At 30.1% G+C, this 17,922-nt stretch overlaps 1 protein-coding gene across 2 annotated transcripts in view; it reads right to left on the bottom strand.

The window, feature by feature from the left end:
- The window catches only part of LOC122635021, a 259,765-nt gene that overhangs the window by 51,976 nt on the left and 189,867 nt on the right, over positions 1–17,922 (bottom strand). For both annotated transcript variants that reach the window (XM_043824725.1, XM_043824726.1), the window contains exon 5: positions 14,225–14,360. In XM_043824725.1, the coding sequence (XP_043680660.1) occupies positions 14,225–14,360 (136 nt within the window). The remainder of the gene's footprint in view (positions 1–14,224; positions 14,361–17,922) is intronic.

Here is a 17,922-nt window from a genome sequence, read left to right as displayed (position 1 = left end):
AAAAAAAAAAAAAAAAAAAGAAGAAGAACATTATATCAGAAAAATAATTACCTCGAATATTACGAAACAAGAAAAAAACGATTTGAACGGATCGATCAGATATCGGTAATTATTTCTCAAAGATAAAGTTTCTTTATTCGTCTTGATAATATTTCTTTTTTCATTTATTTATTATTTCCTATTCTCAATCGTAACTAAAAGCAATAGCAAATTGTTCAAGCCAAGTACCTGTAATATCTTGACCCCTTAATATTCCAATTTGTGGCTACGTAAATATACAGATACATATATACATACATACATACGTACGTACGTACGTACATACATGTGTACATATACACATATGTATACATATATACATTCGTACATTCGGATTCCGATTACACGTTTCCCTTTGTATTCGAGGGGTTGGTCGCTCTTAATCATCGAAACCTCGCTTCGCTTCGCGTCCACTCGGATAGCTTTACGAGAAGAACGGCTTACGTAGTTATAGACTTGGATGCATACAAAGCGAGATACCGATGTAACGATGAAAAATTGCACTCTATCTATCTATCTATCTATCTATCTATCTATCTATCTTTCTTTGTTTCTCTCTCGTTTGGTCTTTAATCACCTTTTAAAGCAATCTTCGTATATGAATGTAGTTTAGTTAAATGATGGAAATGACTAAAACACCGAGACGATTCTTTTATCTTTCGAAGTAACGAAAACATAAAAGTTTCATATTTATTTTAATCTTATTTCTCGTTACTTTTTTTTTTCTTTTTCTCTTTTTTTTTTTTTTTTTTTTTTTTAAAGCGTTTAATCGATAAATATTCTCATAGGAATAAGTTTGTATATATGAAGGTAATATATTAATGAAGAATATTATTTTAATTATTATTTTCTTTTAATTATTGCTATTCTTATTTCATCCTTTTTTTCTTCTTTCAAGTATTAAAAAAGAAGGTTAGAAGTAAAAATTGTTCAAACGTGAACGATAAGATCGATGAGAGTGTTTAAATAATGTTTTTTTTTTTTTTTCTTTTTTCTCAAGTTTTGTTATCTTCCAAATATAACTACGAAGGGATTTGATTTGTATATTGAAGTTGGTATGTGAAAATTGATAAAGAATATTTTTTTTATTATTATTTTCTTTTTAATTATTGCTACACTTATTTTTTCTTGCTTTTTTGTATTAAAGAAGACAAAAAGAAATAAAAATTGATAAAACATGAACAATAAAATCGATAAGCGTTTAAATAAGATTTTTTTCTTTTTTATCAAATTTTATAAGTTGTATTATTTTGCTATTTTATAAATATAATTATGAAAAGATTTGTTTAAGATTTTTCATTTACAATGGATTAGATTCATCCACAAAAATGAATTGTATCGAAGGTATCACCAATTATTAGATGATATTTTCTAGACAATGAATTTTTTTCTAACGCAAATCAATCTCTCTCTCTCTCTCTCTCTCTCTCTCTCTCTCTCTTTTGGTCCTTTATCACTTTTAAAAATAATCTTCCCCGTATGGGTTTAATCAAATGAGAAAAACATTGAAACGTAGAGACAATTTCTTTCGATCTTTCGAAATGAAGAAGAAAAATTCGCCATTTGTTCTAACATCTTTCTTCTTTTTCTTTCTTTTTTAAACGTATAATCATTAATCATCATCACAGCTATGCGATAAAACAATTTACTTAGAAAAAAAGATTATTACGAAGAACGGCAAGATTATATAAGAATTGATAAAAATTATTTGTCCGTTCCTTTTCTTTCTTTTCAAATACTACAAAGATTCCTAAAAAGATGATAAATAATATCGATCGAAAGAAGTATTTCAATAATAAATAAATCTTTTATTTTCTTTTGCCATTTCTTTTCCGATTTCATTAACTTTCATAAGTTTTACCGTTTTGCTATCTATCAAATATATATAGTAACGTAGAAAAGAATTCTTTCCCGTAATTTGTTTGAGATTTTTCATTTCTAGAATGGATTAGTGAAATTACAAAAAAACGATCCTATCCGACGGATCACCACCCGTTAGGAGATGAAATTTTGTAGTTCAGCGAATTCTTTTCTAACGTAGACCAACATATCTCTCTCTCTCTCTCTCTCTCTCTCTCTCTCTCTCTTTCTCTTTCTCTCTCTGTCTTTCTTTCTCTTTCTCTCTTTCTCTCGAATCATTGATGTATACTTTCTGAAAAGCGGATATGTCCCATTTAATTTCTCGCTTCGACGGTATTCGTAATCTCGATTGATTCCTTCCTCCTACTCCCTACCACGCTCTTTCGAACCCAGTCGAACGAAAAGTAGGTATCTCTCTTTCGCTGTTTGTTCGAGGTATACTTCTCGTCGAATTTGCAGAATTTCCTATCGAAAATCCGCCGATCTTTTCGCGTTTCGAGAAAGAGAATTCGTTGATGAGGAGAACTTTTGAAGTAAGTATAAAAAAAAAAGAAAGAAAAAATTTACGAAAGAAGACAAGTTCTCTCTCTCTCTCTTTCTCTCTTTTCTATCTGTATTTCTCTCTCTCTTTTTCTTTTTCTTTTCTTGTCATATTTTTTTTTTTTTTTTTTTATTCTTCGACCCACCTACCTTCCTTGGAAACTGATTGAAATTTGTCGAAAGACTTTTGATAATTACGAAAATTTTTTCTTTTTTTTTTCTTTTAATATTCTTCTCTCGCATTTCTATCTCTATCTCTATCTCTATAACTCTCTATCTCTATCTTTATCTCTATCTATATCCACTTCTCTCAGTGCCCGAAATTAGTGGAATCATCGTCGGGCCTCGAAATCCGTTTAAGCTTCGGCTCGCTCGCCTAATTCAATTATTTCTGTGGTAACCTATATAACAAACGATATAGGGTGCTGCCGGTGGTTCGTGCAATTGTTTGAAGTACGAATTAAGCGTTACGGGGTATGGTGGTATATACGGGGTGTGAGGGAAGGAGGTAAAGGGTGGTGGTCGAACGGCCGTTTCTGACGCACGCGCGCGTTTTCGAGTTTTGTTGAAAAAAAAAAAAAAAAAAAAAAGAAGAAGAAGAGAGAAAGAAAAAAATAATGAAATAAAAAAGAAAATAGTAGGATCGCAAAAAAAAAAAAGATTTTCAAAAATGGAATAAAAAACATATCCATTTTTCTTTTTCTCTTTTCTCTTTTCTTCTTCTTGTTCTGTTTGTTCCTTTTTAATCATTCCCTCTTCCCACTTCACATCCCATTATATATATATATATAGTATACTATTATTATATATTATTAATATACTATATTATATATATATATATATATATATATATAAATACTTATAGTGATTCGTTCGAATGATTCTACATAATTACAAAATAAAATAACTATATAAAAATTTCAACGAGTACTCAAATAAATAGAATGATTATATCTTCGAAATAATCAAAGGTTGATACAATCGAGAGATAAGATCGATTAAATTGATTCTTACAATTTCTTACGTTGAATACTATCAAAATTTCTATGTACGTGATATTATATACACGTATGTACATATACATACACATAGATAAGTGCAACTAGCAGGTCGAATATTTCCCTTAGATCGAGATAAGTGCGTATACTCGAGTGTTTCCGTCTTCACGGATACATAATCTCCCTCGAGCGACTCTGAAGTTCGAGCTCGGCGTATCGTTATCATAGAAATCGCGGAATTACGGAGGCATATGGTTGCTCTGTATTATTAAGCAGAAACGAGGAGGTGGAGGTGGATGAAGAGGTGGAGAAGAAGGAGGAGAAGGAGGAAGGAGGGCTTACCGGATTTCATCGTTTCCTATGCTTCCGCTCGTTCGCTGCTTCGTTCGATCTTTCTTCTCTCTTTTAACCTCTTCTTTCTTTATTTCTTTCATTTTTTTCTTTTTTCTTTCTTCCCTTCTTGCTCTCTCTCTCTCTCTCTCTCTCTCTCTCTTTCTCTCTCTCTCTTTATTTTTCCATCTCTTTTCTTGTCTCTTGCTTTTTTTTCTATTTCTTTCTCCTTTTCCTTTCTTTCTAAATATTTTCCTTTTTTCTTATTTTTCGAATTCGTTCGGTCTTTCTTTCCTTATTTTCTTTCGTCTTTTTTTTTTTTTTTTTTTTTTGTTTTATTTTTCCGCCTTTAATTTCCTTTGCTCGTTACTTTTATGTCGCAACAGAGCAATCCGCGACCATCTGCCCATTTTTTGTCTCCAATAGAAATTCATTCGTTCGCTTGAGAGACTAGTCTATTTTCTTGCTTTGAGATCGTTACCCTTAATACGGATGGAGGATTCTATATATATATATATACATATATATACAAATACAATATATATATGTATCTATGTATCTTTGTATTTATGTATCTATATATGTATGTATGTATGTATGTATGTATAGATATTCCAGTCCTCCAATATCTTTACGGAAACTCGAAGATACTCCCTTGTTGGCATCGTCAAGGACGATACCTCAAGTTAACGTTAAGGAAACGCCTAAGTTTAGGTAATCACTTATCTAAATTTAACGATCGCGATAACGTCGATGATATTGTTTTAGATATGAAATAAACATTTGATTAGTTCGAAGATATTACCTAAATTATTCGAATGATCATCGTTTAAGCTTAATTAATTCCCAAACGTTTATTGCTTTATTCAATTTAATATTGTTTTAGGAAATGATCCGACGTTGAAACTTTACGATCTATTATAATTTAACTTAACGACTGACAATTTGTCAAGGAACATAAGTATCTATGTACGTACCTATATATCTAGGTACCTATATAATATACATATCTATCTATTTACGTATACGTTAACTTTTTAAACGAGGGAAAACTTCTTCTTCGAACACTGTACTTAATAAATCTGAGAAAGTTCAGATTCCGTTTGGCAGGAAAATCGTCAAAGGCATCGTTCGACCTAGTTTGCCTTGCATATCCGTATAAAACGATGTCGTCGTCGTCGTCGTCGTCGTCGTCGTCGTTCTCTCTCTCTTTCTCTATATCTCTATATCTATATATATATCTCTCTCTCTTTCTCTCTCTATCTGTATGTATATATATATATATATCTTCCTCTTTCTTTCTTCTTTTCTTTTTCTTTTTCCTTTGCTTGCAAACTGCTACTTTAAAATTGTTTCGCGATTATTATGCATTCCCAAGAGAAACGACTGTTTCCATAATTTTCCATTCCATGTCGTTCTTTTTTTAAAGTCCAATTCCAAAATACAACGAAGACCGTCGCAGGACTTTCTTTCATATTATTTTTTTTTCTTTCTCTCTCTCTCTCTCTCTCTCTCTCTCTCTCTCTCTCTCTCTCTCTCTCTCTCTCTCTCTCTCTCTCTCTCTCTCTCTCTCTCTCTCTCTCTTTCTTACCGGAACTTTGACCGCCTTATTCACGTCGCTACTTCGCGACGGGTGACTTGCCCGACCAGCATCCGACGTCACATCCGTTCGATAAATAATCATTTTCCGTATCTCGAGAGGGCCGAGATTTATTCGTTTCGTAATTCTGCACTCACGAGAAAATATGGCCTTGTGTCATGTAGTTTTCTCTCTCTCTTTCTCTTTCTTTCTCTTTCTTTCTCTCTCTCTCTCTTTATGTGTGTGTGTGTGTGTGTGTGTGTGTAGATGCACAAGTTACGTGATAATTTTTCATGAAATATCGGGCCAACTTCTCGCCCCATTTACCTGCAGTGAAAGAACTGCTTTCCGATTCAGTGTGCTCTTATCGAGGCCAAAGAAGACACACTTTTTTTTTTTTTTTTTTATAAAACGTCTTCCAACGTTACCTTTGCGCAATTTCTTGTCGATCATCGAATTAATAATAGAATATCATAGATGTTAATTTTCCAATTCAATATTTTATTCTCATATCGTATCTATTTTTTTTGCTACAGATTTGAAAACAAACGAAATTACTTATATATATATATATATATATATATATATATATATATATATATGATATAAAAGAATAACATACATGATAGTATATAATATATAGTTATATATATTTATAATATATTTATAAAATATATTATACATAATTCCGTCTTAAAATTTATCATAAAGAAATATATTCAATGCGAAAATGAAATGTTGAATTTTAAACGTAATATCGTCAACGATATTATTAGTTTTATATATATATATATATATTAATAATATACATAATATATATATATATATATAGATTTATAATACACACACACACACATACACGAATATAACTCGTGATTTTATCGATCCGTCTACTGATGGACTTCCCCCTAGCAAACCCCCAACTATATCTTCCTTCTTTCCTTTCTAAGTATCAGCACTCTTTTTTACTTCTCTACGTAAAAACTTTTTGCTCGCGGAATTGTAGTAGTCGTTGGTTGGGCGTAGACCGAACTCGGTTATCTCCTGGCGATTGACCGACTCCCTGGAAAGAAGCCAAATCCCTCGATCATCTTCGTGCCTAACATACCTTCTTGCCTTCTATCAACCTTTCTTTCACTCCTCACCACCAGTAGCACCAGTAACAGCACTAACCAGTACCAGTAACAGTAACAACAGTAGCAACAGTACCAACAGTAGCTCTTCTTACCATTCTTTAACTTCATCTCGTCTCTTTACTACTTACATCCCTACGTTTCTACAATTTTTCTTGGATTTTTCTAAGAAGTAGATTACCGATCGATCCAACCTAACCGTTCACCACCCACCCGGTCAGTTTCGACAGTCCAACTCGACTTGAACTCAGAAAACAAGAGTGTTCTTTCTTTTCGAGAGAAGTCGATGCTCCAGCTCGATCTTCCAATTCTCCCTACCACTCCCTCATCTCTCTACCCTTCCTACCCCCTTTTTCGAATCTCTCCGGGGAACAAAGAAACCGATTTTAGTTTCCTGTTTCCTTCTTCGCTGGTTCTATTTTAACCAAAGGGAGAAAAGGGACTCGGAGAAAGAAGGTCGAAGAACTAGCCCCGATCACCTATCTTTTTTCTACTCATCGTTCAAAGTATATTGGCTGGATTGGTGGGAGTAGGAGAGAGAGAGAGAGAGGGATGATAGCGATGGTAGTAGTGTTGGTACGCTGACACATTCGCTCGACTTACTTCGATGAGATGACTATGTCGCATTCGACATCGTACGATTTTACGATCTATATCCTGTCTCTCTCTCTCTTTCTATTTTTTATTCTCCTTCTCTATCGTTTTCTCTCTATATTTTTCGATTCTTATGTTCGAACTTTTTAAAATCATCGGCTCGAGTCCCTTTCGTTTGGATATCAACGATCAAACGATTATTTTCAATCGATCGGCGTTATCTAATCGTGCGTAACGATATCGGTTCGAAAAGTATCTCGTAAAATTCTTTCTTTTTTCTTTCTTTTTTTCTTTTTTTTTTTCTATTTTCTTCCTTTTATTTTTTCCTTCGGAATCGACGGATAGAAACTTCGTGGATTATAGTTCGTGATATAGTTCGATGACACGTTTCATGGGAAGTTGATGGTTATACGAATGGACTATTTAATTTTATGGTTCGAGTAGTCATGCAATCGAAATAGGGCTGTTTTTAATCCTACCATCAAAGATAATCAAACTGATGGAAAAAGAAAGAATAAAGGGGAAAGAGGAGGAAGAAGAGGAAGTTGAAGTATAATTAAGTTGATTTTTTACGAACGAACGATGCATCTTAAAAAGTGCTATTGCACTCTCAACGGCAATTCAACTCGTGCATAATATTATCATATTTTAGCCAAAGTGTTTCATTTATGGTCGTTAGTTTGTATGGGTGGCAATAGACTCAGAGACTACATAGCATAATATTAAGTCTTGAAAGTTATTATCAAGTATCGAAGTTAACTGGTAATATCTATTAATAATAATATATCTATATATAAATATATTATATTATATTATTATACGTAATGTAATGTTAATCTTTAATATATCTAATATTATATGTCTATAATCTAATATTATATACTATAATCTTTAATAATAAAAAGTTATTATCAAATATTACTCCAAATTAACTGATTATATATATTATATTATATTATATTAGTGAATAAAATAATATTATATTATATAATATAATAATAACTTTTAAAAGATATTATCAAATTACCAAGTATAATATATTCCAAGTTAGCTAGTTATATATATTCTTAATATATATAATAATATATTATATTATATTATATCATTATAGATAATATAATATTATACATAATAAAATATTAACCTTTGAAAGCTGTTATCTATCATCCTAAACTAATTAATAGAACTAAATATTAAAACTACACACATATATATATATATATATATATATACTTATATATTTTATATTATTATTTTAATTAACACCAACAAATCTATATGAACAACGAATAACCCATATATTAATTTTATTACAGTCCTTAAACTTTTCATACAATCTTCAAGATATATCTTACGATTGATACTTTTTAACGATTAATATTAATAAAAATATATATATATTTCCCTTTCATAAAAATCGATTATATATATATATACATATATATATATATATATATATATATATATATATATATATACATCGAAGAAATAGAAGAAAATGGAACCGGACCTTGCATTATTTCCTCATTAAATAAATCCGCTGACTCTTCTACGTGTTCTCCTCTCCTCGTATCCTCAGAAAGGAAAATCCCTGAAGCAGCACTCCCATTTCGTGGTAGACGCTAAAGTAGATTCTATGGCTCCATGGAATACACACTTGGAACGTGCTTTTGGCATACACTTTGCCATACACGGAACGAGACTTTCTCTCATATGCACGAATACGACGTGGAAATGTATCAAACGATTTGTCAGTGACAAATAAAAGAAGAAGAAACGAAATCTGTGACCAATCCGGTTGTCTCCTAACGTTGTAAATTAACTCAGATATGAAAACATTTCCAGTAAATATATTTTCGGTCATGGTGTCATAGAAATAAATATGAACGATCATATTATTCTTGTTATGCTTGAATTTATCCGCGTTGATCATATCCAATATATTTATTGCTTTACGTTTTAAATTCATATTGTTCTTTAATATAATTTTTTGTTACTTATGTTAAAAAAAGGAGGAAGTATTGATAATCCTTGCATATAGTATAATATAACATTGTATATATGACTGTAATTGTAATATAGTATTCCGGAGTAAAATATATATGTATTTAATATAATATACATATATATATATATATATATACACTAGTTATATTATAATTATATTATATTGTACTATAAATTGTTTTGTAACTTACATTATAATGTATATATATATATATATATATATATATATATTGTATTATATATTATTTATTACTTATTAAAAGCATTGTTATAACTCGTTAATAACTCAGAATATATATAATATATATATATATATTGTTAATATATTACAGTATAATTATATTATACTAATGCAAGTTGCAACTTACATTTGAATAAATCTAAAAAATTTTTATTTATATAAAAGAATCGTTTCTTTTTTTTTTTTTTTTCATACGTTAAAATGATACAAAAGTCGAAAAATATGAAAAATATCTTTAAGTACATATGCGTATTTTAAAGATGAATAACAATTCGAATGATTTGAAGATATTAATAATGCACAAGACAATCTTGATGCAAAATGACGGAAAAATAAGATTAAGGATAACTTACTCGTAAGATTACTTTGGTACTTTTATTATAAAAAGTAACGAGTAAATCCTGTACTTCATCCCTCTACTGTTTTCATTTTTGATCTTTACTTCTTTCATATACCAAAGTGTAATTAAAATTAATACGAATTATTTTCTTTTCTCTGTATAACAATTATTTCTCATTTTTATATAATCCTTCTGTTATCGTCTGATAAGAAGAAAAAAGAAAGAGAGAGAAAGAATATATGTGTATGAAAGATAGATAGAGAGAGAGAGAGAGAGAGAGAGAGAGAGAGAGAGAGAGAGAGAGAGAGAGAGAAAGAATTTTTTTATTTCCTTTCAACTTTAAAATTCGATCTTTTTACATATGCTAGAATGTATATACATATACAAATATACATACATATATATGTATATTCATACATAAATACAAACATTCATACATTCAAACATATATACAAATATATATGCATACATGCATTTTTATATGTACACACAACACAAGAATACATACATACATATTTACATATATATTTACACATACACATATGTATGTATATATATATATAATATATATATATATATATATATATATATATATATATATATATACATATATGGAGTGAACTTTCCAGTAGATATAGTCAATTAACTACGCTTCGTTGCGCCACGTGGTTGGACATGGCCGTATACCGAGACGTTTAATAAAGGCCACTGCGTTACTTTCTAATTAACAATTAGGAATCTACCCTAGTAAGGAGTAAGAAGGGTAGATCGTACAAGGCAAAGTAGTGGGAAGGAAATGGGCGTGGGTGGTGTTTAACGACACAAGCACTGCTCGAATTAAACCGTTTGAAATAATTACGAAGCACTGGTCCAGGATTATGAAAGTACCGAAGGAAATGGTTCTCTATCGTGTTCTCGTATTATCTTCCATCCGATCATTTCGTTTAATTATTGTAACGTCTTGTAAGATAATTTTTCATTATCCTCGGATTAGTTTACAGTAGATTATATTCGTAACGTAAAAATTATAATCTATATTTGTTCCTGTATCTTTATTTTTTTTTTTTTTTTTTTTTTTTTTAGATATTTCATAAGTAAGTATATTATTTAAATGAGTTAATAAGAAGATAGATATATATATACGTTTACTTATACAGATTTTTACGAATCGTTTTTATATCATTATCTTACGAATATCTATAATCCAATTTTGATTTGTATCTACGAAGGAAAAAAAAAATATATATATATATATATAATGTCGATAATATCTGATATAGTTTAGTAATAATTTTATTACTATATCAGTTTCTTTTTCCTTTTCGTAGACACAAAAAAGAATAATGAATAAATGTATTAAATGTTATTAAATATTTCAATGATAATATATAAATGAGAGTATGAAACTTAAAAATAAAATAATATTATATGTATGAATATATTAAAAATATATACTACACTATACAACTATTAATTATTTTAACCATTGTAATGATATTCTACTGAGTCACTTATATATTGATTTAAAAAAAAAAAAAAAAAAAAGAAAAAGAGAGAGAGAGAACAGAAAAGAAAAGAAAAAGAAACATAAAAAAGAGAAAAGATAGAAAAGAACTTCTGTTATGAAGTAACAATTACAATCACACGACGTTGTAGAGGATTAAAAACAATAATTTTTCATTACAATATATACGATCGTGGAAAATCGTGTTCTGATATTTCTATTAAAATAATCTACTCCATGTATGCCGATATACGTTTCTCATTCAATTCGAAATTATTTCGTATGCATTCTCGTTATCGAATGGAATGATATAATAGATTATCTACGTGTCCCGGTTATATGTATACGTATTTTCAAAAACAAGAGAATATTTATTATCAAATAATTTTCGCGTGCTTCGCTTTTCAATTTTCCAAGTATAGGTATTTGTTTGTATTTTCTCGTTCCAATCGAATTTCCAAGCGATCAAGATAAGGATGAACGTAGCTTTCGCCATTCGCAAATCGGTTGTATTTTATCGAGGACGACGTTATGATTTCTACTCTCTCTTTCTCTCTCTTTCTCTCTCTCTCTCTCTCTCTCTCTCTCTCTCTCTCTTTTTTTTTTCAATAACCGCGTATGCACTTTCTTCTCATTTCTTTTTCGTTTGTTTTTCGTAACAAGAGTATTCTATCAATTCGTACGTACCATTCGAATTTATTTATGTGAACCATAACGAGATAAACGCGATCAGATTTTAGAAATTTAAAAAAAAAAGAAAAAAGAAAAGAAAAAGAAAAACAAATTTTATCGTCCTTAATGATATACTTTCAATATTAAGATTTTGTTAGGATTGTAATAACAATATAATACTAAATGCGAAGTATATTCGGTATTACTCTGTGATTGGATTTTGAAAACTTTGATAAACGAATATTATGTAATTTTTAATTAAATTCAATTGTCTAACAAGTAATCTTGAAATTTTTAATATTATTCGTTGATTAGATTTTATAAATTTCGAGAATATTAAATATTTAATATCTAAATAAGCACAATGTGTATAAGACAATATATTAATCATACATAATAATTTACAGTAGTTTGAATTTGCTAATAATAATTATTTTTCTTACTTTTGCCAGTAATAATTACATTGTTTTTATTAATAATTTCATGTAAATAGTATATTCATATCTACAAAGAAAAAAAATATATATATATATATATAATATCGATAGCATTATCTAATATAATTTAATAATAATTTCATTATCACATCATTTTCTTCTTTTTTTCTGTAGACAAAACAAAAAATTATTGATACATCAAATAGTATATGAATTAAAATAAACAAGTATACTAAACAATAAAACTATTATATATCAACAATTAAATATAACAATTTAACATACAAGTGTATTAAAAATACATTACAAAACGTACATGCTATACGACTATTAATCACTTACGTCAGAATAAATATATTTACATGTATTTACACGAGATTATTAATAAAAAGACATAACTATATCCATTGAAGAATTAATTCCAAGATTACTACTTCTCGATATCGTCGAATCAATCTTTGCAAAAAAAAAAAAAGAAAAGAAAAAAAAAGAAAAAGAGAAAGAGAAAGAGAGACAAAAAAAAATAGATTCCAACCATGATCAATCGCGAACGATATTACAAATCGTTCGATTTCTTTTTTGTCTTAACGTTTATCCTCGCACAACATAAATATTTTTTCCTTCCTTTCGGGAAACATTATATTATATTTTTCTCCCTTCTACTTTCTTTCCTTCTTTCTTTCTTTTTGTCCTCCGTTCTAAGGGGGGGGGGGAGGTTTTCTCAGGAAGAAGAAAACAAAACTGAGAGCTTGCTTTTGTATACATACATACATTCTATGGTGGAAAAAGGATAACAGAGAAGCGAGAAGATTGCTAGCGAAATCAAGTTGTTGCTTCCGCAGGGGAAAAAGGAACGTGCGATCTCGCGGAAAAAGATTCGATGGGATAAAACCAACTCGTGAATACTTCTGTTTATGATGAATGGTGATAAACGACACCGGAGATATTCTCTCTCTTTTTCTCTTTCTTCCGTGTGTCTTTTTCTCATTCTTCTGTGTCTTTTTCTCTTTCACCCGTTCGTTCTTTAGATCGATTTCTTTTACTATTTCCTTTTTGAAGAATTTTCCGTGTCGTCCGATAACAGACAGAAACAAATTTTGTAGATGGCGAATCGATCGTTCGACAATCTCGATAGCTAGCTCTTCTTCTCTGGTTGATAGTAAAAGGTATCTTTCTATGTGTCTTTCTTTTTCCTCTCTCTTTTCACCCCTTCTTTCTCCCATCAAACTTTAAACTCGTTCTCTTCTCGATACTTTTCTTTTCTTTTCTTTTTTTTTTTTTTTTTTTTGACTCTTTATTTTTATTTATATTTTACTCGTTCGTTCGTTTTTTCGTTCGTTTATTTGTTTTGTTTCGTTTCGCCTTTTCTTTCTTTCTTTTTTTTTTTTTTTTTTTTTTTTTATATATATATATATATATATCCCTCGTTCTTGTCGCACGAAAGTGATTTACGTTTTTGCGGGAAGAATCGAACGTTACGTACGGTGGATACGTAAAACCGTTTCGAGTCGTAACGTACGAACATTATTTTTGAGAGCTCATTCATCGAATCCTCCCCTTTCTCTGTGCACCCTCCCTTAACCCCTTCACCAACCCTCTTTTCCCTATCCTTTCTACGTCCAACGTGAAACGGAGATTTTTATATTGGAAAAAAAAAAGAACGAACAAACAAAAATAGAAAGATATAATGGACAAGAGGAGAAAACAACAACGACGACAAAATTTATAAAGTACACATGTGTACCTTGTCATATAGATTGAGTTACAACTTAATCGTTCATGTCTTTTTATATCTCTTTTATTTGTTTATTTTCTTTCTTTCTTTTTTTTTTTTTTTGTTAATCATTTCTATTCCTCTTCACTAGTTTCTATTTGTTGTCGTTATTGTTTTATAATAAATTAATTAATAAATCAATTGGTAAATTGATTTTTATGGAATATGCTACTTACCAATTACTGTTAAATTAGCGGTTTTATGAAACGAGGCGAACGATGGACCTTCGGTTGATACCTCGCATTTGTATTGACCGGATGTCTCCAACCTCACGTTCGCCAACCTTATCGACTTTTCGCTGTTTGACCTCTTCTGCGGACAGAGAGAAAACGAAAACGTTTGCTTTGGTAATGGAAGACTTACGTACTTCGAAACGTGACGGCATTGTCCGACGTTGGATCTCGAGCATCTTTTGCGCTCTTTCAGATAAAAGTCGACGAGTATGTATTCTTCCTTATGTCGTTGATTTAACGTCGTTTTTCAATTTCTTTTTTTGTTCTTTTCTTTTTGTTAAATATGTCGTGCAAAGGTCATCGCTAATGATTTTGAAATCATTCTCTTCGTTTTATTTTTTATTTTTTTTTTTGAAATTTTGTTAAATTGGTTCATCCGTTAAAATTTTTTTTTTTGTTTCCTTTTTTTTTTTAGGAAGAGTACATATTATATACAGGGTGTCTCATTGCCTAAATAATCAAATAGAGAAATAGTAGAAATTGTGATATCTTTGAATGATTCGACGGTAGGTTTACGGACGTTAATTGTATGTATAGTAATTGTATATATGTATATATGTATATATATATATATGTATACATACATATATATTTTTTTATTGGAATTAATTAGTATATTAAAATATATGTGGATTTTTTTTTTTTTTTTTTTTTTTTAGTTATAATATCAAGTCATATTACGGTATCGATTATGATTTGTATATAAATCGTTGGAAAATAATATTTATTTATAATATTTATTCTATATATATATATATATTCTATCCATTATATATATATAACATAAAATATATTAATTAATAATATTTATTCTTTTATTTTAAATACGGATTAATAAATATGAATTAATTTTTATTTTGAAATTCGAGAATGTAAATCTAATTCTACGAGCGATAATATTATAAAAGTTTATGTCTAAACAAATTCAAATATTTAATATCTGTTTAATACTTTGTCTTATATACATTTGAATTTGTCGAAGAGTTGAAACACTTTAAATTCAATTCTTCAAACATAATTAACGCGATATAACGTTACAGAAAATTCGATAAGTCCCGATGACATACATTCTCTCTTTGATAAAATAAATCGCATCAAAATCGCAATAAAAATATCTCGTTATTATAACTATTATAATATCATTATAATCGAAATTATGGACGTATGAAATTTTCTCCCAATTCTTTCGATACATTAAAATTATTAAATATACGAGAAATACGTATTTTCTATATCGATCATTTTATTACTCTAACTAACGAGAAAATTCTCTATTAGAATTTCGTTTTAAAACAATACCAAAATCCAAAATATCGAAATATTAGTTCTCCTCGAATTTGATCTCGCATAAGTTGTTAGAAAAACAAATATATACATTTTCTTAAATCACTAATCATTAACACTTTTCTATCGGTACAAAAACTTTCGTACAGTTCGATAGAAAACAGATAAAGAAAAGTAGCATAAAAAATGTATGCTGTATGATATCCCGTGATACAAAAGAAAAAAAAGAAAGAAAGAGAGCGAGAGAGAGAGAGAGAGAGAGAGAGAGAGAGAGAGAGAGAGAGAGAGAGAAAGAAAAGAAATCAAAACAGAAAAGAAGTAGAAAAGCTCGGACTATCATCGATCGCGAAACAAGTATGCAAAGATTGGGTATGCAATCCTTCGGAAAAATATTTTTCGAACGGTAAGTTAGATTCCAAAATGAACTATTAAATCCTTATCACTCTTACTTATTACATATCACCGAAATCGTCACGGTATCGTATTGATCTAGAATCGATTTGCGGCTAATCCTGGCTAGTCGAGAAGCGTTCGAATTACGATCTGCTCATTGTGGATATTGAGAGACAGAGACAGAGAGAGAGAGAGAGAGAGAGAGAGAGAAACCGAGAGAGAGAGAGAGAAGGAAGATAGAAATGGATTACCGAGCTCGGTATCTCACTATCGTGACTATATCTCCTTGTTGAAACATTCCTGTGGTGGTAATGTCGCGCGCATTGTCTTCGGTGGTCGCTAGAGATGAGTAGGCTGAGGGAATAGAGAGAACGTGATAGTGAGCGAATGAGACAGAGAATAAGATAGAGTGAGATAGTGAGAGTATAGACGACAGAGTATAGTCGATAGTGACGGTAGTGTAAGTTCATTGATAGCGAATGCAAGGTGGCACGACGTTTGAGCTTATCGATAATTCATGGCCCGTTAGCAAAGCCCGAGACACGAGTGCGCGACTGCTCGTATTAGGTTCGATTAGATACATCCGCGGTCCAATTAGCTACCTTTCTCTCTCTCTCTCTCTCTCTCTCTCTCTCTCTCTCTCTCTCTCTCTCTAAGCTATATCATCATCGTCAGGAGAACCAACTCAGCTCAGCTCAGCTCAGCTCAGCTCAGCTCGGCTCGGCTCGGTTCTGCTCTGCTCTGTTCTGCTCTACTCTACTTTGGGTTATTTTACTCTGATCTGATCTGGTCTGGTCTGATCTGATCTGGTTTGGTCTGGTCTGGTCTGGTCTGGTCTGGTCTGGTCTGGTCTGGTCTGGTCCGGTCTTCTCTCTTTAGCTAGCTCGTAAATGCTTCAACGCTTTCCTACTTCCCTTACTGGTACACGGGAAATTGAGCGTTGGGATCGATTGATAGGCTACTCGATTGAATCATCCTATACCATATGATGCTCCCTTCACTCTCATTCTATCATCTCTATCTCTATATTTCTCTCTCTCTCTCTCTCTCTGTCTCTGTCTCTGTCTCTGTTTCTCTTTCTCTTTCTCTCTTTCTTTTATACATATATATTTCTATCTTGTTTGCTATCAAATCACTCATTTCCTTATGGTTTTATGAAACTCCAAAGTTCTTTTTATTTATTTCACAACAAATGAAACTTCTCATATTCAAGAAGAATAAAAAGAGAATTAGATGATTTATTAAATTTTGATTACATCCGACTGATTACGATAATTTAAATTAATTTCGTGATGCATTTAACGTTGAGAGAGCTTTGTTAATTGTTACGAAACCAAAGAAATTGTTGAATCGTTAGCAGTTTATAATAAGAAACATATATTTATTCCTGACAATCAACTTATTAATCAAAAAAAAAAAAAAAAAGAAAAAACAAAAAGGAAAGAGAAAAGAAAAAGGAAAGATAATAGATATTATTAGTTTAACTAAATAAATTCTATATAATTAAATAAAAAATTTTACATATATATATATATATATATATATATATACATATAAAATACATATAAAATATACACTAATACAAATTGAAATTGAATCGTTAAGCTTATTAGATTTTTCTTCTGGAAAATTAAACAAGAAAAAGAAGAAAAAAATAAAAAACAAAGAGATATACGTTATTAACTTAAATAAACGTTTTAAATACATACATATATATATATAATATATATATATATATATATATATATATATATATATATATGATATAATACGAGTTGAAATTGAATCATTAGGCTTCTTCGTTCTTCTTTCTTAGTAGCAATCAGGTTTCCTTAAAACGCGTCGACCAAAATCGACGAAAGAGAGCGAGAAAAGTAGGACCTTGCTCCATTTTGCTCGTAGAAATGTAAACGCGTTGAAATGAGAGTACGAGAGTACGAGAGTACGAGAAAGAAAAAGAAAGA

The sequence above is a fragment of the Vespula pensylvanica genome, chromosome 17, assembly GCF_014466175.1.
Source record: "Vespula pensylvanica isolate Volc-1 chromosome 17, ASM1446617v1, whole genome shotgun sequence".
NCBI classification, from domain to species: Eukaryota; Metazoa; Arthropoda; class Insecta; order Hymenoptera; family Vespidae; genus Vespula; species Vespula pensylvanica.
The sequence above is the reverse complement of the archived record's forward strand: the minus strand, read 5'-3'. Positions and strand labels throughout refer to the sequence as shown.